The sequence below is a fragment of the Poeciliopsis prolifica genome, unplaced genomic scaffold (assembly GCF_027474105.1).
Source record: "Poeciliopsis prolifica strain line A6 unplaced genomic scaffold, Auburn_PproV2 SCAFFOLD059, whole genome shotgun sequence".
Classification (NCBI taxonomy): domain Eukaryota; kingdom Metazoa; phylum Chordata; class Actinopteri; order Cyprinodontiformes; family Poeciliidae; genus Poeciliopsis; species Poeciliopsis prolifica.
The window spans coordinates 1,012,326-1,036,147 of record NW_026562434.1 but is presented as its reverse complement, the minus strand read 5'-3'; the positions used below and the strand labels follow the sequence as shown (position 1 = coordinate 1,036,147).

Below are 23,822 nucleotides of genomic sequence, written 5' to 3'. Positions count from 1 at the left end.
GGAGGAAAATGTTCTTCCCTATGCACACTGTTCCAACATTTTGTTTTCATGGGTCTGCAACATCTTTAACATGGACTTAGCTGTTTTAACTGACACTAAGAATGTCTGACTGATTTCCTGTATGTTTCTCCATTGACCCTCTACTTCTTCTGTCACATTAATTTCAGTAATTGGTTGTTAGCAACATTTTTAATTATATGAGACTAAACCAGAAACAATAAATGCTTTGTTTGCTGATTGTCACAGTCCAAGTGAATCTCAGTCTCTATCTGAGTATATATGAGTATATTGCATTTGACTATATTTGCTGTCATGGCTACCAGTGGTTCAGACAGGATTTCTGAGATTGGTCTCAGTGTTTTGTGAGAGAGGCGATTCTTTCTCCAGTCACCATTTATTAAACTTGCCTGAGCCCCTGTGTCCCATAAAGCTCTCCTACATTATCAAGATGGCACTGGACAACACATCTTCTTCCAAAGAGACTGATGAGCTTGTTTTAGTGCAGTGAGGGAATATAACTCTCAGACTGAAGGGAATTCATTGTGTTTTGGGGATTACCTGGTGGCTCACAAGAGCATTAAGTGTTGGTCTACATAAATAAAATGTCACAGTGGGACCTGGGGGTAACCGGATTACTGCTGGTCCCTCCTCATAAGCGCCTTCCTGTTTCCCTGTAAATTTCTCTGCTTGCAGCCATGAGAAATATGGCTTCTTGTCCAGAGGTACCAGTGCAGATAGATACCACCCCCCCAGCTTCTCTGCGTTCTTGGCGTCCTTTCGTTCTGACAGGTGTGAGCTTTGATGTTGCTGTTCCATGTAATTTCTTTATCTCCATCAGATCTGCTTTAAGGCCTTCAATCAACTTCAGTCTCTGAATCTGGCCATTGACTTTGCACTTGTTTCCTCTTGATACATTTTCACCTCTTTTAATCTGTCTCCCCTCTCATTGTCTCTGTGTTGTGAGTGAAAGTGAATATTCTGAACTTCTGCTTGTTTTCCATTTAATCTCAATGGTTTGATTGAGCAGTATGTTTTGTTGCTAAATTTCAAGACTGGTAGCGTAATGTATCTTTTCAGTTAAAACCTCATCTATGATATTTTTAGCGGCTCAGTTTTGGGTTTAACTGGAACATCAGGGCTTCACTCAACAAACTTGTTTCCAGTGACTGCAGGAACTTAAGTTGGATCAGATTTGGCCTGAACTGCTCTGCCTCATGTTTTTCCCCAGACATGTAGAGCAGTGTTTCTCTCAACTCTAGTTCTCTCAACAGGAAGGCTTGAGCAGACTCTCTTGGGTCTTGGGAGATGTTCATCTGACCTCCTGTTCATGCAGTAGGTCAGATGATGAGTCAACTTTATAGTTGAATATAACTGTAAGAGTGGGGAGTGTGAGGTCCAACTTCACTTCCAGCAGATCTCTGAGATGAAGGTCAGGGCTGACGGCGTTAATGACGGCTTCAGTCATTTCTTCCTCAGAATATCTGTTCTTTCTGTCTGACTCCATCTGGTTACTGAGTGGTGACAGAAAGCTTGTCTGTCTGTCCTGTTTCTCCCGTCTGGTTCAATATTTTAAAGTCTTTCTTAATGTGACTTAAGGTATTCTGAGGGTTCCAGGTGGATTTGGTTTCCTATCAAAGATGACTATCATTCTGTTCACCTTTACACCCAAAGCACCAATTTTCTCTTCAAGGAGACATTGTTCTTCTGCTTGCATCCGGTGAAGTTGCTTCTTTCTTGCTTGAGTTTTTCTAAGGCAGGAATTTCTGTCTTTGAGACCCAAATTCCACAATTTCATGTCTTTTCATTTGCTGGACAACAGTCTAGTGTTATTGTTAGATTTCTAAATATCTTTTATTTCATATATACTCATTATCCTTATAGACTGTTTGACTGTTTGCTTCTAGAATGTGTGGCTTTTAGTGATGTCTACAGGAGGAGATAAGCATGCCAAAGTGGACGGAGAGGCCATCCATTCTGGAGGGCTGTGGCTGGCCTCACTCAAAGATTAAATGGTCGAAGTTTGTGACCCAGATATATGGAACTGCACTTAAGACCTCGCATGCAGAAAGATAGGAAACTACATTGTATAGAAAAGATATATAAATGTGTTAGCAGCAGGATTTGTTGTTTGCTCCTCCCTTAATTAGTAGCTGCTAAACTATGTAACCAGGGCTCTTGAATTTCAATAAAAGGAAAAGAAAGAGGGGAAACTCAGAGCAAGTTTGGAGTGTGAACCAATCGCTCCCTGTTCTTTCTCTCCTTGAGTAACAAATTTTAATTCATTTTCCTCTTTTTTCCTTTGTCTATGTCTGTGTGAAGGTGTTTAGGGTATTTTAACCTGACAGTTATTTAAAAACTGCTGGAAAACTTGGGGCTTTTCACCATCCCGGAGTTAACCAGTTGTGGTTCCCACCATCCTTATTATCCTTCATCTGCCAGCCTCACTGCACTTTAGATTTTGACACATTTTGATTAGCTCTGGCTTCCCCAATGATCTTATCCAGTATCCATGTTGACTTTATTCTAACATCTAGGTTCAGTTTTCAGGTAGGTTCTCTCAGAAGGCTTATTTTATCTCTTATTTCTTATTTTAATCTGGCTCACCAAGATTATGTCACACACATGGCAACACCTATTTTGTAATTTTATTTTTATATTTTTTTAGTGTGGCCCTAATACTTTGTCACAGCAAATAAAACTGAACATAAATATATCACTTTCTACATATATCTAAAAATTATGATCATTACATATGGGGAATACAAGATGCTAATTTCATTAGCTGATCTGGCTATGGTTATAACTATGATATGAATGGTGATTAGTCATATCTTGACTGAGGTACATTTATTCCTCCACACCAGATTTCCCCTTTATCTGAAGGGTCTTAGATCAGTTTGCCAATAATATAAAGTTATAAATAAAACAGAAGGATTGTGCTTCAAAAAAGATGTTTTACCAGTTTGATTTGTGATAAAGAGCAACATTTCTTTAAATTATGTTTGTCAGATGAACAAATCATAGGAGCCTGAAGCTTCTTTTATACATATGGTAAGGTAAGATAAATTTAATGATATAGCACATTTTCAGCAACAGTAATTTAAAGTGCTTTCCATGAATTAGATGGAAATGCAAACAAAATAAACCAAAGAAAAGACATACAAGAGTATTATTAGTTCCCCATGTTTAAGAATGAGCTGTCTGTAATTTATAAACTAGTTTTTCTGGGTTGCTAGATAAGTATGTATCCTCTGGAGTTTATAATTTTATTTTGAATTTGTAAAAGTAATGATTACTCCACAGTTTCTAAACATAATAATAAAAACTAAAGTTCCTGTTGTGGAAGTAGTTTTTTCTGGATGTTAAGTTTGTTCTAATTCCTTTTCTGGTTTAATAGTGAGTACTTAACACATTTTTAAAAAGTAATAAGGTAAAAAGAGGAATATACATATTAGGGAAGTATGCACATAGTAAAATTCAGACAATTCAGATATGAGCGAAAGGTGGTGGCATGATGGAGTCTATCTGTTTGCTGTGTCTGTGTATTGCATTTTATGGCCATGAACCATGTAGCTCAGTCTCCCGTCAATAGTCTGATATTAGATTAGGATAACCTTATCTAAGAGCATGTCCTTGGGTGCGTTCTGCTCCATTAATTTATTATTTCTTCCAGAAGCCCCCGTTCCCAATATCTGCATGTGGGTCAGAAGCTTAACCAGAGACATGACAGGATTCCATGCTTGGGAAAACTTTGATGATAACTGTAGCTCTGCCACTAATAAAAACAACTCATGTTTTGTTCCTCATGCAACAGGAACAAAACAAAGCTGCAATGAAACGTTCAAGCTTGCACAATAATGAATCAACAAAACTGGTGGAACTAATTTGGTTAGACAAACCTTTAAACAGGACTCTATTAAAAATGTTCATTTCCAGGATTCCAACCACAGATAGATATTGGAGGAATTTGGCATGGTCTGTCATCACACATGTCTTCTGGGATTGACCACAAATAAAGACCTGGGAGAAAATTGAATTCGATTAAACCATCTTCACAAACTGTTACTGAATGGAGGGAAAAATTAAAACATGTTAACATAATAAAGTCTCTCACTGAACAACTAGAAATTAAAATACACAAATTTAGCTTTGAAAATATTTAATTTAAAAATCAAATGTTATTTTGGAGAACAACATTGTAGTTTGCCAAATACATATTTACTTTGAAGTTAGATATTTGTTTCAAAAGTTATGCAAATATCCAGTTTATATCCATTTTAAAAGATTTTCTGACATGCTAAATAACCTGAAATATTGCAAAAAAATGTTTTACAATCATCACTAGTTATGATCAAAAGTAAGTACATCCTCATTTTTATCAGAACGTCTCTCTTTCATTAATAATTTAAACCTGCCTCTGATTTTACTGTAGACCTTCCACTTCCTGGTTCTCCTGCTGCAAAAGAAGAAACTACAAACCAGAAGAGTTGTGACACAATCAGTTAAGCAACCTCTATCACATTTGCTTTCAGTTTTAATTACACTGTTAAGGTGTGGCTCCGATCATGTTGTTGGATCTTTATTTGTTTTTCAAATGTTCTTCAACTTTTGGATCGTTTGAATAAACTGTAAGTTTGCTTTGTTTCCTACTTGAACTTTGTCTTCAGGAACTTTCCTGTATGTTTCTGCTCTCTAATATTTGGAGAGCAGGTTCACTGCTTATTTCTGCTCAATGTTTCATCTTTCTGCTGTTTGAAGATCAGTATATATTACTGATGAACTGATGAACAGTATTATATTACTGATGAACAACATGATGAAAGGATGATGTTTTCGATTTCCGCTCTTTACAAAGTGCTTCATGTTTTTCTTACCTATAACCAAACTATTCTCCACCATCAAGGTCAGACAAAGTAAAATATCTATCTATATAATCTTTGATGTAGCATATAATCAAATCACTATAAATGATTACAAATTTTTTTATTTGTAGTGATTAATAATTGACTAACTAAAATCCTTCCTGTTCATGTTGAATCAGTGAATGTAAGTGTTGCTCCATGTCTCCATCTAGTGGACTAATAGTAGAAGTGCAGCAGCTGATGGCAGCTTCCTCTGCCTCTCTGCTGTCTGACTGCATTCACCTGACACTGATATGAAGCAGAGAAGAAGAGCCAATCAGAGGAGGAGCAGCTGATCTTTTTCCAGCACTAATGATGTAAAGGATGATCAGAGTTGATGTGCAGATGAATGATGTGTGTTTCCTCTGCAGGTGAAGCTAGAGAGTGTGTGTGAGCTGATGTGGATTCAGCAGCATGGATCAGTGTGAGGACAGAGAGGAGAGAGTCCTCCCTCTAAAACCACTCTGTGTGGGGAAGATGAGAGCCAGAGCAAAGGTCAGAGGTGAGGTCACCATCTCTAACTGTCCACAGCCCTTTTCACACAGCGTTCACTATATCAGGCCAGAACAGACGTGGTGATGAAGCTCTGCTGCTCCTCTTTGCTGATTAAGTTTTAATCTTCATGTTTCTGTCAGGATCCATCAGAGACTCAAACCAGAACCAGAACCCAGCTGTGTGTCCTTTAAGAGCGACAGGTCAAAGGATCCTCCTATTCTCTTTAAGTCTCCTGGACCTCCATCATCAGAGAGGTGAGATGTTTCTAACTGCTGTAATTGTGAAAAGTGAAACAGTAAGAACTCAGTTATCAATCAATCAATCAATCAATCAATCAATCAATCAATCAATCAATCAATCAATCCAGATATCACTTCATGGACCTTCTGATTGTCTCTATGTGGACAGATACAATGTGAGCTCACTGGATTCCAGGGATCTACAGGATCCAATTTAAAATCCCACTATAACATCCAGGAGAGGATCCCACATGGACACACCCACATATTTCAGACCTCCTCCATGTCCACATCACCTCAGATCTAATCATCAGAACCTGATGGATGTCCCACACTGTCCTGAAGACTTGTGTGGACAGAGCCTTCACTTACAATGTCCCCAAGCTCTGGGAAACTGTCTCCACCAGCATCAGATCTGCTGACATTTTGGACTGTTTGAGTCCAAGTTGAGCACCAACTTTGTAAATTTTTACTGGGTGTTACTGAGCTTCATCATTGTAGATCATCTTTCTCTTTCTAAATTCATCATACTGTGTTCAGATGATTAACCTTTGTTCTGCGTTAAGGTCATTTAATGTCAAAATCTTAGTTACTTTATCTATGAACCTATTGGATGAATATTTCCTGATTTCCTAATTGTTCCACAGAGTGGATCAGCATACCTCAGAGGTTCCCAGTGATCCATTTCCCCAGCATCATCAAAGAAAGCTCCTCTCCATATTTATGGTCTGTACATGAACAACTTTTCCATTGTTTCTGTTCACAGTCATCTCCATGCTGTGCTTTGTAGAAAAGAGGACTGTCAGTCTGTCAAACATCCATCTGGTGTATGGCTACATATTATATGTCTGATGTTTCCTTCATCTATTATTCTGTTCCAGCTGCTGGAGGACAACATTGTTACTTTTGTGAAGAAAGAACTGAAGAAGATTCAGAAGGTTCTGGGTCCGGATGACCAAGAATGCTCAGAGAGTCAGACGGAGGATGATGGGGTTTCAGATGGTGAGGATGAAGAGCAGAGGAGGGGTAGCAAAGAGGCAGTGATGAAGATCACACTGAACTTCTTGAGGATGATGAAGCAGGAGGAGCTGGCTGACCGTCTGCAGAGCAGTAAGAGGATTTCCACAAAGATTTGACCAAATGATAAAACTCATTTTTACTGATATCTACAGAAATGGAATTAGATATATTGAAGTCATCTTCAGAAGATGATGCTGTTTCCATCCTGATTTTACTTTTTCTGTTAGAACAAGTTACTGAGGTTGGTCAACATCAACTTAAATCTGGTCTGAAGAATAAGTTCCAGTCTGTGTTTGAGGGAATTGCTAAAGCAGGAAGTCCAATCCTTCTGAACCAGATCTACACAGAGCTCTACATCACAGAGGGAGGGACTGGAGAGGTCAATGATGAACATGAGGTCAGACAGATTGAAACAGCATCCAGGAAACCACACAGACCAGAAACAACAGTCAGACAAGAAGACATCTTTAAAGTCCCACCTGGAAGAGATCAACCAATTAGAACAGTGATGACAAAGGGAGTGGCTGGCATTGGGAAAACAGTCCTAACACAGAAGTTCACTCTGGACTGGGCTGAAGACAAAGCCCACCAGAACATCCAGTTCATATTTCCATTCACCTTCAGAGAGCTGAATGTGCTGAAAGAAAAAGTTCAGCTTGGTGGAACTTGTTCATCACTTCTTTAGTGAAACCAAAGAAATCTGCAGCTTTGAACACTTCCAGGTTCTGTTCATCTTTGATGGCTTGGATGAGAGTCGACTTCCACTGGACTTCCACAACAAGGAGATCCTGACTGATGCTACAGAGTCCACCTCAGTGGATGTTCTGCTGACAAACCTCATCAGGGGGAAACTGCTTCCCTCTGCTCTCCTCTGGATAACCACACGACCTGCAGCAGCCAATCAGATCCCTCCTCAGTGTTTGGCATGGTGACAGAGGTCAGAGGGTTCAATGACCCTCAGAAGGAGGAGTACTTCAGGAAGAGATTCAGAGATGAGAAACAGGCCAGCAGGATCATCTCCCACATGAAGACATCACGAAGCCTCCACATCATGTGCCACATCCCAGTCTTCTGCTGGATCACTGCTACAGTTCTGGAGGATGTGTTGGAGACCAGAGAGGAAGGAGAGCTGCCCAGAACCCTGACTGAGATGTACATCCACTTCCTGGTGGTTCAGACCAAAGTGAAGAAGGTCAAGTATGATGGAGGAGCTGAAACAGATCCACACTGGAGTCCAGAGAGCAGGAAGATGATTGAGTCTCTGGGAAAACTGGCTTTTGATCAGCTGCAGAAGGAAACCTGATCTTCTATGAATCAGACCTGACAGAGTGTGGCATCGATATCAGAGCAGCGTCAGTGTACTCAGGAGTGTTCACACAGATCTTTAAAGAGGAGAGAGGTCTGTACCAGGACAAGGTGTTCTGCTTCGTCCATCTGAGTGTTCAGGAGTTTCTGGCTGCTCTTCATGTTCATCTGACCTTCATCAACTCTGATGTAAATTTGTTGCAAGAAAATCCACCTCATTTCTCTTCAAAATTTTTTCCAAACCAAATATAAATGCTCTCCATCAGAGAGCTGTTGACCAGGCCTTACAGAGTCCAAATGGACACCTGGACTTGTTCCTCCGCTTCCTCCTGGGACTTTCACTGCAGACCAATCAGAGACTCCTAAAAGGTCTGCTGACACAGAAAGGAAGTAGCTCACAGACCAATCAGGAAACAGTTCAGTACATCAAGGAGAAGATCACTGAGAATGTGTCTGCAGAGAAAAGCATCAATCTGTTCCACTGTCTGAATGAACTGAATGATCGTTCTCTAGTGGAGGAGATCCAACAGTCTCTGAGTTCAGGAAGTCTCTCCACAGATAAACTGTCTCCTGCTCAGTGGTCAGCTCTGGGTTTCATCTTAGTGTCATCAGGAAAAGATCTGGATGTGTTTGACCTGAAGAAATACTCTGCTTCAGAGGAGGTTCTTCTGAGGCTGCTGCCAGTGGTTAAAGCCTCCAACAAAGCTCTGTAAGGACACACATTGTTACTGTTCTTTTTTCGTAAAGATCTGTTAATGATGAGGTACACATTATTCTTGTGTTCAGTTTGTTCAGTTTTCAGTTTTTCTCACGGATATCACTCAATAGCATTATACAAGTAGAAGTAAGGCTGATTTCCTTCAGTGGTTCAAGCAGCAAAACTCTTTTGATAGAACTAAAGTGAAATGATTTAGTTAATGGTAGAATTTAACTAATTTTTTTTCAAGACTGGAGAACCAACTATAAAATGAACCATATCCCATCAAAGAGCAATAAAAATACGTAAAAAAGAAAATCTTCTGCTTGGAATATTTTCTGTCAAAGTAGAATATTGTTAATTTGACAGAGAAACAAATTTTGATCAACTGTTCAATACCATATTTTCCTCCCTGTCTCCTCAGACTGAGTGTCTGTAACCTCTCAGAGAGAAGCTGTGAAGCTCTGTCCTCAGTTCTCAGCTCCCAGTCCTCCAGTCTCAGAGAACTGGACTGAGTAACAACAACCTGCAGGATTCAGGAGTGAAGCTTCTCTCTGCTGGACTGAAGAGTCCAAACTGCAACCTGGAAACTCTCAGGTAAAATGTTCTCAATCCTGCTGAAACCAGATTTCTGTTCATTACCTGAATTCATATTTGATGGTAATGTCATTTTAATAATAAATTGTTATAATAGTAGATGTCTGACTATGATGTTGCTAACCATGCCAAATCTCAACACAGCAATTTTGTTTTTTATTTATTGCAGGCTGAAAGACGAAAAAATATTTAGTAATGTCAGGGTCACACTTTCACAGACTGAGGATGTCTGACTTGACAAAATGTAGCATCCTAGGTGCACAGAGGAGTTTTATTGCACATCCTTTCTTCGAGCAGTCATTAGACTTTCTCATCCATTTAAAAGTGACAAATGTTTGTTTTTATGTACAGAATGTGTTATTACTATTTCATATTCACAGTTTAGACACCAGTTTCTTGAATATTTTCTGTCTTGACCAGTTCAGTCCTTGGTTTCTACCTCAATGTTCTGATTTTCTCATCATGTGATGAATTGTGTGTCTGCAGCTTATCGGGCTGTTTGGTCTCAGAGGAAGGCTGCGCTTCTCTGGCCTCAGCTCTGACCTCCAACCCCTCCCATCTGAAAGAGTTGGACCTGAGCTACAATCATCCAGGAGACTCAGGAGTGAAGCTGCTGTCGGCTGGACTGAAGGATCCACACTGGAGACTGGAAGCTCTCAGGTATGGAGGAACCTGCTGCAGGAGGAGAGAAGGTCTGATAGAGGAGGAAGAGGGACAAATGTCTTTAGTCAGTCTGCTGGCAAACATTGAGTTTGATAATTAATTATTTATTTTACAACCCTAAATGAATGGATAACATTTTGAAGCATTTTTCTCTCTTATGACAAGCAAATTTTTCTAAATATTTCTGGTAATTTTGGCTTTGCAGGGGACAAATATAGCTCCACGTGGAACCAAGAGATTGTAAAGAGAAAATTTGTTTGAAATTGTTTCCTATTAGAGTTCAGATGGTGTCTCTGTCTTCACAAACCAGGAGCATACGTAGATCCGTATTTTCTCTGTAGATTCTCTAATAGATATACGGAAAATACGGTTTAAGAGAATCAAGAACAGATGTTGATCCAGGAAAGGGATCAGTCCTTGATTTAACACTATAGTGTCCAGGAAGATTTCAGCTGATTGTGAAATGAGTTTTATTCGACAAATCATCTGAAGGCAGACATCATTACCCAGTTTTCTAGAATATTTTCCTGACTAAGAAAGGCTTACACGAAAAATTAAAGAGTGGGATGGTTTAATAGAGTTTAATAGGGACTCTGACTATAATAATGAATATATTAGTTTTGGCCATCTTCAAACTGTCACGAGTTATTTAAGTCCCTCAGGGGTAAAGCAATTAGATTTTCATGATGATCTACAGAGGATACAAAGCACTTTAAAACAATGTTGTATGTAGCTTGAAAGAGACTGATGGTCTGACCCCCTCCTCCTTTCAGGGTGGAGCCTGCTGGAGGCCGATTCTTGACTCCAGGTCTGAGGAAATGTAAGTGTGTTTTTCATCTGATTCATGACAACAAAGCAGCTCACATTCAACCATCTTCAAACTGTCACATCACTCATTCAGGAGTCAAAGTGTCAATAAATGATCAATAACTGCAGCTGGATTGTGTTTGTTCTCCATCAGATTCCTGTCAACTCACCATCGACACAAACACAGTGAGCAGAAAACTCAAACTGTCTGAAGACAACAGGAAGGTGACATATGTGAAGGAGCTTCAGTCATATCCTGATCATCCAGACAGATTTCATAACTGGAATCAGCTGCTGTGTAGAACTGGTCTGACTGGTCGCTGTTACTGGGAGTTTGAGTGGACAGGAAGAGTTTATGTATCAGTGAGTTACAGAAAAATCAGGAGGAAAGAAAACAGTAGAGACTGTATGTTTGGAGGGAATGATCATTCCTGGAGTCTGAGCTGCTCTGATTTTAATGGTTACTCTGTCTGGAACAATAACATAGAAACTCGTCTCTCCTCCTCCTCTGTCTCTAACAGAGTAGCAGTGTATGTGGACTGTCCTGCTGGCATTCTGTCCTTCTACAGAGTCTCCTCTGACTCACTGATCCTCCTCCACACCTTCAACACCACATTCACTGAACCTCTGATTCCTGGATTTGGGGTCTGGTTCAGTTCTGGTTCCTCAGTGTTTCTGTGCTGAATTGAGTCTAATGAGTTTCTTCCTGTTAGAGAAACTCTCTCACTGTTTAAAAAATTGTTCAGTCTCTCTACATGTCTGTTTTCATGGATCCAAACTGTTTCTTGGTGAAACTTTTCTGCATGATTCTTTAGAAATTTCTTTTTCTAGTCTTTTAAAGAAGGAAGCTGGGATCATTCCAGGATTATTCATGGATCCACATGATATTTGTCTGCTTCCAGTCAAAGATTCAAAATGAATATCAGGATGTTGCGTTTACCTCTGTTTTTATGTCATTTCATTTATCATTCCTGTTTTTCTTAATTTACTATAGTTTTATTCAATCACATTTTCTTCATATTCTCTTAAATATGTCCTGGATTCAAATGTTAACTGTTCCTTTTGTATATTTCCTACAGTTATGATTCATGTATTTGGTGATCAGGAAACACATTTCATTTGCTGCTCATCCTGTTCTGTTCCCCTTTAAATTTCAGTAAGACGTTTTTTTAAAAAACCCAACTCTGACTTTCATAAATTCCTAATTTACATTAAAACATTATCATTTTGAAGCTAGTTGAAGGTCAAATGACGATGATTTGAAGAATCAAACGTAGAAAATGTTAATATTTTATGTGTCATTCAGACCTTCTACCTGACACTCAGAACCTGCAGAACATTTTTTACCTTGGAGAAAAAAAATCTTAGCAACTGGAATAGCAGAGAACAATGAAAACTGAAAATCAGTATTGATCAGAAAAGGTCTTATTACTGCATCTCTGCAATATTTTAAACATAAATTTGGTAATAAAATTAAACTACTTTAACTCCTGCTGATAACAGCAGGGATGCATCAGTTTCTTGTGACCTGCCAGGTTGGAGAAGGAAGAGAGGAAAATATTCTTCTTCTCTGACCTAAAGAACAGGCCTTCTGATGGTTGTATTGCTATCAATTTGATCACTAAAAGTAAATATTTTTACCATGACAGCCTTCAAACCTGACCCAGTTACTCCGGTTCTGTCAGGAGGAAAGGACCAGAACTCCAACAACGTATCAAGAGAACCTTGTGGAGAAAACCAGAACATTTGACCCAAAGTCAGACGGTTCAAAGGAAATTCTACCAAAACTTGAGAAGATGGATGGAAACTTCTAAATCTGAAGAAAGGATTAAAAATGGCTCCAATAAATATCTACATTTAATTTCTCTCTTTCTTATTGTTGAATCACGACCTCTGACCTTAGCAGAGGCAACGAGGCCTGCAGAGTTTCAGATGTGGTTCTGGTTCTTCTGGACCTCCAGGATGAGTCGTTGATGAGCTCTTGAAGTGGTTCTGGTGGGTCGGCCTCTGCTGGGACGGTTCTCCACTGTTCCATGTTCTCCATATGTGGATCCTGGTTTTACTGAGGTTTTCTGGAGTCCAGAACCCTAGAGATGGTTCTGGAACCCTTTCCATACTGATAGATGTCAGAGAATTTGTTTCTCTGACAGTTTTGAGTTTTTTAGTTGATGTGTTGCTTTCAGAGTTCTTTCATCCAACAGAGAGGTTCTATTAAAATAATTTATTGTATCTGCAGGTCAGGCAATAATCAAGTCTAGGTTTACTGGGAGATTTAGCTCAGCTTCCTAAAAAATTTAAAGTATTCATTGTTACTTCAGGATTTAACAAAGGGTATAAAAGGGTATGAACATTTACTCCATATTATGAGTGTGTTAAGTTGTGTCATCTTTTGTTTTTCCCAACTTTTTTATTAGACACACACGGGACTTGCCCCCTGTGCCATTTTCTCTTTCTCTCTCTCTCCTCACACGTGCATCCTGTTAGCCAGGTCTCTTGTTCCAGCATTCACCTCACAGTGTTTAAACTCTTCTACTGCTCACACTCATTGCTGGTTCTTTCTCTGAAATTCCATTGTATCCTGGTTATTTCCCTTTTTATATTCTGCTTTTTTTTTTTTCTTGGTTCTTGTTTTTGTCCTGCTCTGGCTGCCTGTGATTTTTCTGTAAATTTTCAGATTTCAAAACATTATATGATTCATACTCCCAGCTCCTGACTGCATTTTTGGCTCACCAACAAACACATAATGATACCTCCCTCTTAAAACATCACATTTGAGAGGAGTAAGTTTGACACAAAGTCAGTTCTCAAGAGCCAGCATCCTGCATGTTTTAGTTCTCTCTTTAGTTTAGCCCCCCTGAATCCAATGATGGCTTCTTAGAAAAAAAATGACATCCTGAAAAGTTTGTTACTATCAGGAGAAACCTAAAACATGCAGGATGCTGGCCCTCCAGAATAACCTTTATGTACCACTGCTCTTCGTGTTTTGTATCTGTGCAGCACATCACAGATATTTTGTACAAATGAAAGACTGTTCACTAAGTTATCATCTAAATAAGGCTGACATATGACATCACACAGTCAATTTAAAAAGTCCTCCATACTGCTTTGAAACTGCAGGAGCTGATCTGAGGCCAAATGGTTTGTGGTTCCACTGGTCTAAGCCCCAGTGGAAATGAAAGGTGTGAATGAGAAGTTTTCTGCTTCCAAGAAGCCCTGATGCTAGGATTTGCCATTAAGAGAGTCTAAGATGTCCTGAATTCTGGGGATGGGGTTCCTGTCTGGTTCTGACTTCCTGTTTTGTTCTCTGCAGTCACAGCACATCCTCAATTCACCTGTCTTTTTCCTGACACAAACAATTGGATATGATTGAAATGATCTTGACTTGGAAATCCTCCTCCTGTTCAACAGATCTGAGAGGCAGGCTTTAATCTACTGATGCAGGAGCTTTGGGTCAGAAATAAATCTTTTTCACAAGGGTTGTGTCATGGAGAGTGATGTCCATGTTTAAAGAGATTGATGATATCTTGTCTGAGGGACATTTATTATGCCATACACCAGTTTTCCTTTATCTTATGGGTTTTTAGATTAGTTTGATAATAATATAAAGTTATGAATTTAACTAAAGCTTACTGCTTCAAAATAACATGTCTAATCAGTTTGATTTGTCATGAAGAGGAACATTTTTAAAAAGAAAAGTTCAGATGAACAAATCACAGCATCATGAAGTTTCTTTTCTCTATGTGACAGACTCCAACATCAACATCTTAATCCCTGTTTTTGACATTTGATCGCCAAGCTGTCAGATAAGTGGAGATTAATCTGCATGGCAGGAAAACTGGGATGATGAATGGATGAATGCAGCTCTGCCACAAACTAAAAACAACTCATTGGCTCTCATGTTGTCTTGATCCACTATTCTAATATTTGGAAAGGCATTGCCATGGTGGAGATTATGTTTCCTGCAGGAAACATAATCTCAGGAGTTTAAAGTTAAAAACAGACTGGAGGAAATGCTCACAGTTCTTTTTGGAAAGAGATTTTACTTTAATTAACAGCAGTATGTTTACATTTAATATTACCAGTCTTAATGGACCAAATTCCCAATATTTCCAACTGATTTTAGTTTTTAAAGTTCAGAGCCTGAACATCACTGAATGGAGGAGTGAAGGTTTCCCAGCATTCAGTCTAAAGAAGCTCAGTTCTTCTCAGCTCTGAGACATTTTCTGAATAAATCCCAGTCAGTGAATCTGCAGACCAGCTCAGATCCAAACATCCCATTTTCCAGGAGTCACTGGTTTCATCTGTGTCGTTGTTCCAGCTGCTGAGGTCAGAATCCAGCTGTAAAACCTGGAGGTTGAATGTTCAGGTTCTCTCCTCCAAACATCCCCCCTCCCTCCAGCTGTGGAGGAGAACAGCTGGAAAACAGCTGCATGTGTAAATAATGAGTCTGGAACAAGCTGCCACCTCTCTGCTGCTTGATCTGACTCTGACTTTAAATTCAGGTTGATGATTGAAATGAAATCAGGGTTTCAACCTGGATCAGGAGAACCTCCTCAGCTGATTCTGGTTTTAACCAGAGACTGTCCTCACTCTGCTCACCACACTAACATCATGATCAATGATTATATAGGAGCTTTAGGAATAATCTGCATTAGAACAATGTGTGGTTTCAGCTGCAGTAGTGTGGTGATGTTAAGGATTATAGTTTAGTTTTTCTGATTATTTCCTGTTTGTATTTATATTCTGACCAGTTACTGCAGCAGGAATCAACCAGCTGCTCTTTTCTCTGGACTCTTTTCTCCTCATGACTCCATCATGAAACATTTTCATCAGAACTTCTGTCCTTCCTCATTATAAACCTTTCTCTGATTTCACTACAGACCTTCTGCTGCTCTGAAAGAACAAACTAAAACGCATGTGAGTTGTGATCTCATCAGTCATGCAATATCCTTCACATTTACTTTCAGTTTGAAAGTCGGTCTTTTGTTCCGATGTTCTTCAACCCTTTGGATTATTTGAAGAAACTGTAAGTTTGCTTTTTCCCCTACTTGAACTTTGATTTCAAGAACTTTCCTTTTTGTTTCTGCTCTTTGATGTTTGAAAAGCAAGTTCATTTTGCATTTCAGCTCAAAGTTTAATCTCTCTTCCTTATGAAGGTTAATCTACAGCATTATTAGATTAGTCATGAACTGCAATCAAACAAAATTAACAGCTGATGTTTCTTTGTTCTGTCTCTGAACTAACGACATCACCTTCATATTTAGTGGATTCCAATTTTTGAGTGCTGTTTCACAAAACAAGAATAGCAGATTAAGACAGAGTTTTTCAGATATCCTGGTTTAATCAAGCCTTGATTTGGTTTCACAAAAGTAATAGCACATAGTTACTATGGCAATTTATACTAAGCAACCATCAGAAACCAATGCTTGTTAGTGATTCCACCTACTTATGTACATGTTTTGGTCTTTTTTTCACCCTGCATTAAAACGCAGCTAATTCATTCTGGTATTCAGTCATGTAGTATTAGTATTTTTAACATTATGATTGTAGAAAATACTATTATCAAGCTTAAAATAATTTGTGTCACTAAAGACACTAAAGACAAGTGTGAGGTTGCAAAAAATCTGCACATGCAAAGAAACACACTGACAGCATAAAAACAGGACATGTGATACAGGAGGTGAGGGAAGTTGTGATGCTGGTAAGGGGTTCAAGTGAGCAACGCAACTAGCTGGTGCATTGCAACAGTCTAGGTTGCCTTACTGTGGGAGGAAGAGAAAGGGCGGCCAGCAAAGGTGGTGGGTTGAATAAGTGTGTGTTTATAGTTATTCTCAAGTATGTATGTGATCAGGCAGACTCCATTAATCTTTCCATCTTCCTTAAGTTCTCACTGTTACATTTCAATGGCGACTCCAGACAGCCAAACTTATGATCAGTCCCGTCAAGCTGAGCTTGCAGCTTCTCCAACGTCTGTTCCATTAATCGAGCGAGTTTCAGGAACTGCAACTGAGCTGTGGCTCTGAGCAAGAATCACTTCCAGTTTGTGGTTCTGCTCACACAGCATCTGAGTCTGAGTGTTCACAGCAAGACATATCTTGTTACGAGATTTCAGCGTCTCAATGGGCAGAACAGCTGCCAATGTTTTCTGAATTTCCTGATATGCGAGGTTTACGTCAAATCCAAACAGCAGAAATTGTGTCAACAAAAATTCCATTATATATTCATCTCCAACATCCTCAACCCACAATGTGGACATGCAAAGATTCTTCCACTTCTCCCAGGAATTCATCATGTGTCCAGCTGCAAATGCCCCATTGAGGAAAGAGGGCTTTCATTTCCTACTTTTTGTCATCAAGACCAGATCCATAGTTTGCCATTTGGAAGATGTGCAAAGAAAGATAGCACAGGACACTGAGCAAAAAGCACAGCAGATGAGGGAAGTAGCTGGAGAATAAAAAGCATCCACCTTCACTGAGAACAGGAAGAGAAAAAAAGTCCACTATCAGGTCCACACTTTATATTCATTTCCAATGTTAATTTATAAGTTTAAAGTTATTTATTTGAGCAAATGGTTGGCATAATTATGATGGTTTTTAGTTAAGAATGGTTTGAAAATATATATTTTGAGCTAATTACACATTCAATCTATTCACAATTATTTACTATTGTAGCAGCAATTCATTTTATCGAGTATGATTTAATTCAGCACAACATCCACCAAAAATAAAATAAAATTAGAGGCCTCATATTGACAGTTCCCTCAGCCAATCACATTCAACTTAACACATGTACAGACTGTCTCTGTCAAAAGATGTTAGTCTTTCTGTGTTAGGTATGGCGTATGCTATTTAACTATTGTGGCAACGGTGAACAGGTGATTGATCTCATCAAGTCTTGAAGAAATCTGTTCAAGTACACCTCTTGAGTTTGATTTAGTCTTTGTGAAACGGATAAAGCCAGGATGAACTGATGGAGATGATAGGTATTTGTGAATCTAAATAGAAGAACAAACAGACAACGTAAGTGAATTTTATGAAAGCTTTTGCAAAAGGAGAGAACCCAGCAAACTGCTGCTTCAAGCCGTTCACTGAGCGCTCTGAAGACCCTTTGTTAGGGCTTTCTCTTTTATTACAAAGTAGAAAAGGAATGTGGAGGGAGGCAGATAGGAGAATCCCGAAGATACAAGTGGCTGCAGCTCCAAAGTCTAACAAGTATGAGAGCTTTTCTCAGGGATGTGAATAATAAATCTATTATAGCTACTAATGTAAGAATGATAACAAAACATAATTATTCTAACATTCCCCCTGTTTATAATTCTTACGTAATAACTATGCAAAAAAATAGTATAAAAAGAAAATGAATGGATTACACATGTTATACAAGAGTTGTAGAATGCATAATATATAATATAAGAAGGATAGAAAAAGAGAAATATAAAAGAAACATTAAAAACCAAATGCATATAATGTGGTGTTAATAATATAATAATGTTGAATGTAAGAATGAGAACACAGAAAAAAACAACAACCCAAAAACAAACAGCAGAAAATCAAATGCAGTTATCATCACTAACACCATTTGTTTTCACATTTTCAGTGTAGGAGTCATCAAGCAAATGATTGAATCTGTTTATTAATTTACAAGACATCATCATATGTACTCGTTTTCCAGTCATCGTCTTTCTTCTGGAGCAACATGTAGTCCTCATCTGTGTCAGAGGTTACCCTGACCAACTGATAGCTGAGCAGAGCAGTGTTAAATGTCTTTAACAGCATGCTTTGAAAACATAAAATGATGCAGGTTGTGAACAGACAGAATAGGATCAGTCCAGTCAAGATGGGTGTTCCAATCTTAAACAAAAGCTGCCACCAGGGTCTGGAGGTCAGCCAAGAAAGAAAGTCAAAAGTTTGTGAGCCCTGAGTTGCACTGTCCACATAGTTCCTCTTCATCTCATGTTGAACCTATGATCTTGCAGACGCCTCCTTGAGAGATTGTGAGAAAAGCCAACACAACACGGTTTTCAAAAGCATGTAAGCTCCATCTCCACACAGGAAGTACCAGTCAGCCATCACCCGTTGACCATAGTCTCCTGGCACTATGGCGCTGCAACGAGCTTTCTTCTGTCGTCCTCTCGTCTGCTGAGTGATGTCGATCCTCCTTTCCTGAAGCAAATCGTGATAGTCTGAATTATCGTTCCAGATGCTGCGTCCTGAGGTTGGCTCCTGACCTCTGCAGGTGACGAATTCTGGTGTTGCTTCGCAGAAGGCGTAAACTGTGTTACACAAGTACCATGGGAGCATTCCTAGTGTTTTAGTTCCATTGTTGTAAATGCAGCTCCTGAGAGACCCTGGTTCGGCTCCTGCCAAGGAAATAGTCTCTGGTATTTTCATCACAGTCTTTGGAAATGGAAGAACATCAGCAGCAAGTGAACAGTTCATAGCTCCAAAAAGTCCTTTAACAGCAGCTCCTGTCCGAAGTGAAAAAGAATAGTCCTTTTTGTACCATCTGCAGCCCTTTGGTATGGGGATGCTGTACCGTGGGTGTGTGCTCAGGCCATAGAGACACATCTGTTTGTCATCAGTGATGTTACCTGGTCGAAGGCCTGAGTTGTGTGTGGCATAGGCCAGCTGTGCACACACATAGCAGTTCACCACGTTCACCTCATGAGCAGTCCTGTTCATTAGTTGCCACCACAGGTTAGTGCTGTAGTCATGTGGATGAGACTGGGGGAAGAGTGTTTGTGCTTCTCTCCTCATCTTGTGGAGGCTGAGGCAGCTTCCACTCCAGAACAAAAAACATGCTGCAGTCACAGCGCAGCAGAGATTCCACCTGGCCTGTGAGAATCCCATTGCTGCTCAGATTACAGAGATGTTAGAAGTTACCCAGGACTCTATAGAACAGGGGGTTGATGATTTCTTCACCACCGTTGAGACGAGTGACCCTAAAAAGCCAAACCCCTGTGAAGGTGGACTCCCACCTCCTCCCACCTAGGCTTCCAACACTCTCTGCAACTTACAGTGACTGAGATGAATCCAGCTGGGTCGTTCAGCAATCTTTACAGCAGTTGGAGTCGTTATCAGCACTTGGAATGGTCCCTCCCACCGCGGGCTGGCCCAGCTCTTCCTCTTTATGACTTTGATGAACACCCAGTCTCCTGGCTTGGTGGGAGTGGTTTCCTGCGGGAGAGGAGAGTCAGAGGGCAGTAAATTTGCATTTGACACCTCCTTCTGTTTCAGAGTCCTGATCATGTAATCTGCCAGTGTTTGCTCCTCATCTGCATGTTGCAAATCTGGAGAAAATATTGGTAATCTGTATGGTCTGCCAAGAATTATTTCAAATGGTGTTAATCCTTCTTGTGTGGGTGTAATTCTCATGTACAACTTTACCAAATCTAAACATTTTAACCACGGTGTTCCATACATTTTCTTTAATCTACTTTTCAGTCTAGTTTGTGGAGTTGGAATAATAGTTTTACATATAGCTTTAGCTACTGTCAAAGCATCTGGATGCTTTGCTAGAACTATTTCAACCCATTTAGAAAAAGCATCAATAATTACCAAACAATATTTGTTTGCATTGTTTGGAATGGATAAGAAGGCTTTGGGAAACTTCCTCTTTTTGGCCTTGTGTTCCCTTGTGGATTGTGTCTAACACAAACTGGACATGCAGAACAAAAAATTTTTAGGTAAGAATTTAGTCCATATGTTGTGAAATACTGTAGTATTATCCCCACCATTCCCCCTGTTGACACATGGCATCACCATGTGCCACAATTGCGGCTGCTTTAGATAAAGACTTTGGGAGAACTGGTTTGTTATTGACTTGAAAAATTTCCTCATCATTAATTTTCACACCCTTAGTTATCTGCAATCGTTTTTCTGCCTGCGGAAAACGTCATTTGGCATGTCTGCTAAAATAGTTTTATCCATTATTAGTTCTTCTTTTAATATTTAATCTGCTAACCTTTATTATTATTCCTTTATGAATTTAACGATCATTAATTAATCAACCTTGGATTAAAGGTTTTAAGCGTTATCTAGAAAACATTATGTTCATTCACAAACATCAATTTGGAGTAACTAGTTAGATAAAATATCACAATTTAATTTAACCTTGCATTTCAGACCAGTTGACAATGTAATTGTTATGATTTAAATAATAATTTGATCAGTTACTCAGTTCTTTAGAGCAATCTGTTCCCAAAATCATTTCCATCAACGTGATTTTTTAACATTCAGAGATATTTGATTTTAAATCCACTCTAGCATGTATTATCAAGATAGTCCTAAAAGAAAAAAAGAAAAAGAAAACTTTTGTAAATAATTATTAGCTTAGAATCTTTGATCATTTTTAGCTGGTGTAATTTAGTGGCATAATTTCCATTAGTTCTTTGCTGATCTTTTAGCGAATGCAATTTTCCCTTCACGGTTTCCCAACCTGTGGCTCATGGACCCTAAGAGGATCCTTAGCAGTGGTCCTGCTGTTCAGGACTCAGAGTTAAAAGGGACAAACTGAGAGAATTTGTCTATCATTGAACATAAAAGCCGTTAAGACTTTATTTTCTGGCTAGATAATATGTGAACAGGGTTATAAAGCAAGCAAGTCTTCATTGCAGTAGCAGTTTATAACAATTGTGTATGTGTATAACACTTATCTTGGATGAGCTCACTTCTCCCTCCTCCTCCTGCTGCTGGCGTCGCTGCAGCCTGGTCCTCTCCTCCTCTCTCTCTGCAGTTTCCTGTCAGTCCAACTGGTTCTGTATTGGATCTTTGAGTTGCCCAGACTGTCCCTCACTCAATGTCCATGCTGTTCACAAATGAAACAAGGGTCAAACAGTTCAGTTTGTTGTCTCTGAAGCACATTATCCTTCCTTCCTTCTAGGCTGATGTCAGGGAGTAAACCAGTGGAGGTTGTAAGAGTTCACTTGCACCCAAACACAGGAATGTAGTTTCAGTCCAAATGTCCAGCAGGACTCCATGCAGTAGTTGCTCAATGACAGTTCCTGGTGTCAGAAAATTAGGATCAGCAGATCTCTTCTTTCTCTTTCTGATCTTCTTTGTCTTCTTGATCACTGTCATTAGCTGGTGAGGGGGGAGGGACATCATCTCGGCCATGGTAAGACAGGTTTGAGTTGAGGTCAGAGGTCAGATGCACCGAAGCGAGGCTCAGACAGAGGAAAACGAAAGAAGCAAATAGGAGTCAATTAGAGTTTGTCTTTCTTTTTGTTTTTTGTTTTTTTATTTATTTCTTAATATATATATATTTCATATCTATATCTCTTTTCTCTCTTTAGATTATATAATTTTAGCCACTTATTACCCAACATTTTATTTAAAAGTTAAAAGTCATTTACTTATTCAAACACATATAAAAATGAAACATGTTAAACCCACAGTCTCTTTTATCCTTTGCCATGTTAGATTTTAATGTAGAATGTAAGTTAATTTAAGTTCAAATTTACTTAGCCTGAGTAAACATCTTATCAGAGATCAATGAATTACTTTAAGTTTGTTGATCCTAATGCTGAGGTGTGAAGTCAGCGAGCAGCCCTCTTCTCATTTTAAGCCTAAGTGAGATAAGAGGCTGGATAATGTCCAGGTCGGTACCAGAACTCTGATCGCTGACCCCCAAACATACAGCCAAAGGATCACAGCACCAAAGTTGGTGTCATTTTCTTTTGTAATTGTTCTGCCAAGTAATCAATACATTGAAAAAAAGAAAAAAGAAAATTTTGCCATCTGTTGCTTTCCCTGTATAATTTCCCCTTACTTTTGCCCAATCTTTCCCTAATGAGGACATGTCTGCTTCTACTACTTCTACCCCATTTAGTCTGTATGAGTGAATTAATCCAGCCATGTCTTCTATCCACTTATCGGGGTTCTCTGCAACATGTGTTATTCCTTCCACAGCCTTCCTGGCCTCTTCTAAAGTCCAGGGTCTAAAAACATAAATATGTGGTGACTGGCCATCTCTAGGATTTGGGTTTGGGACCTGGATCATTGGATATTGTTCTGTACCGTCAAAACTGTTCAAAACTTTTGGCTGTTTGTACTGCCTTAGATTATATGAATGTCCCTGATTAGTGGGACCTGCGCCTTCCTTCTCATATAGCAACGCCAGTAGACAGGAAGAGGTGGGTAAAGAGTATTTGGAGTGAGAACTGACAGTGGATCTGTGGTCAGCTCAGCTGGTGGTGATTTTGCAGGAGTGAGAGTTGGAGGAGCGAAGGGGAGCGCTGCCTGTGTGCGTGGAGGAGGGGCCTGCATTGCACCTAGTATGGGCTCATTATCTTCTGGCTTTACAAACAAAGTAGTGGCTTCCTCACTTTTACTCCTTTTGTCTTTGTTTTTTCTAATTTGTTCTCTCCTTTCTTTAGTTGCATCTAACCATTGTTTAGCACATTTCAGTTCTTCCTCCTTTCTTTCTCTTTTTATTAATTTTTATTTCCCATTATTTAAGTACTCTGCAATTTAGCTTTAGAAATGACTTGATATTTTGTGCTCTCTCTCAAGTAAGTGCTGGAGGTCAGAGCTTAGTGTCCCCTGAAGAACAGGCTTCTAGACTGAGACTAGCCTCAGTCCGGTTCTTCACTTAGGATTCTAATTCTGAGGACAGAAAGTTTTACTCACAGAGAGATGAGCACCACTCGCTCTTGCATGCACACGCACACAAACACACACACACACACACACACACACACACACACACACACACACACACACACACACACACACACAGCACGGCAGCAATGACACAGCAATAAAAATCGCAGCAACTAACAATTTCCTATCAGTGTGAGGATTCTTCCTTATGGGAAGTTCTCATTAAAAGAGGGGCTCTAAAAACACTTCTCTTGTAGATTTTAGTTGAGACAACAGGGATTCTACAACCTTTCGGAATTTAGTCAAGGTGTTCTGACAAGGCCTCCAACCTTTTAGCTGATAAACATCAACTGCAATATATCAATTGTTTCACTTACGCTTTCTGTCGGCTCGTTCTGTTCGGTCGGATCTCGGCAGTCCCGTCGCTGGCAGACAAAGTCGGACCTAAGGCGCTGGCCTGGCGAAGAATTCACTTCCCGGGTCTTTCTCTCCAAGT

The 23,822-nt window shown here is 39.5% G+C and overlaps 1 protein-coding gene across 1 annotated transcript in view; it reads left to right on the top strand.

The window, feature by feature from the left end:
- LOC129379595 (NACHT, LRR and PYD domains-containing protein 3-like) overlaps window positions 1-23,822 on the top strand; it is a gene marked incomplete at its 3' end in the record, with an annotated part of 205,355 nt that overhangs the window by 13,077 nt on the left and 168,456 nt on the right. Inside the window, 1 exon segment of the mRNA XM_055060414.1 lies at window positions 5,537-5,650. Coding sequence (XP_054916389.1) covers window positions 5,537-5,650 — 114 coding nt within the window.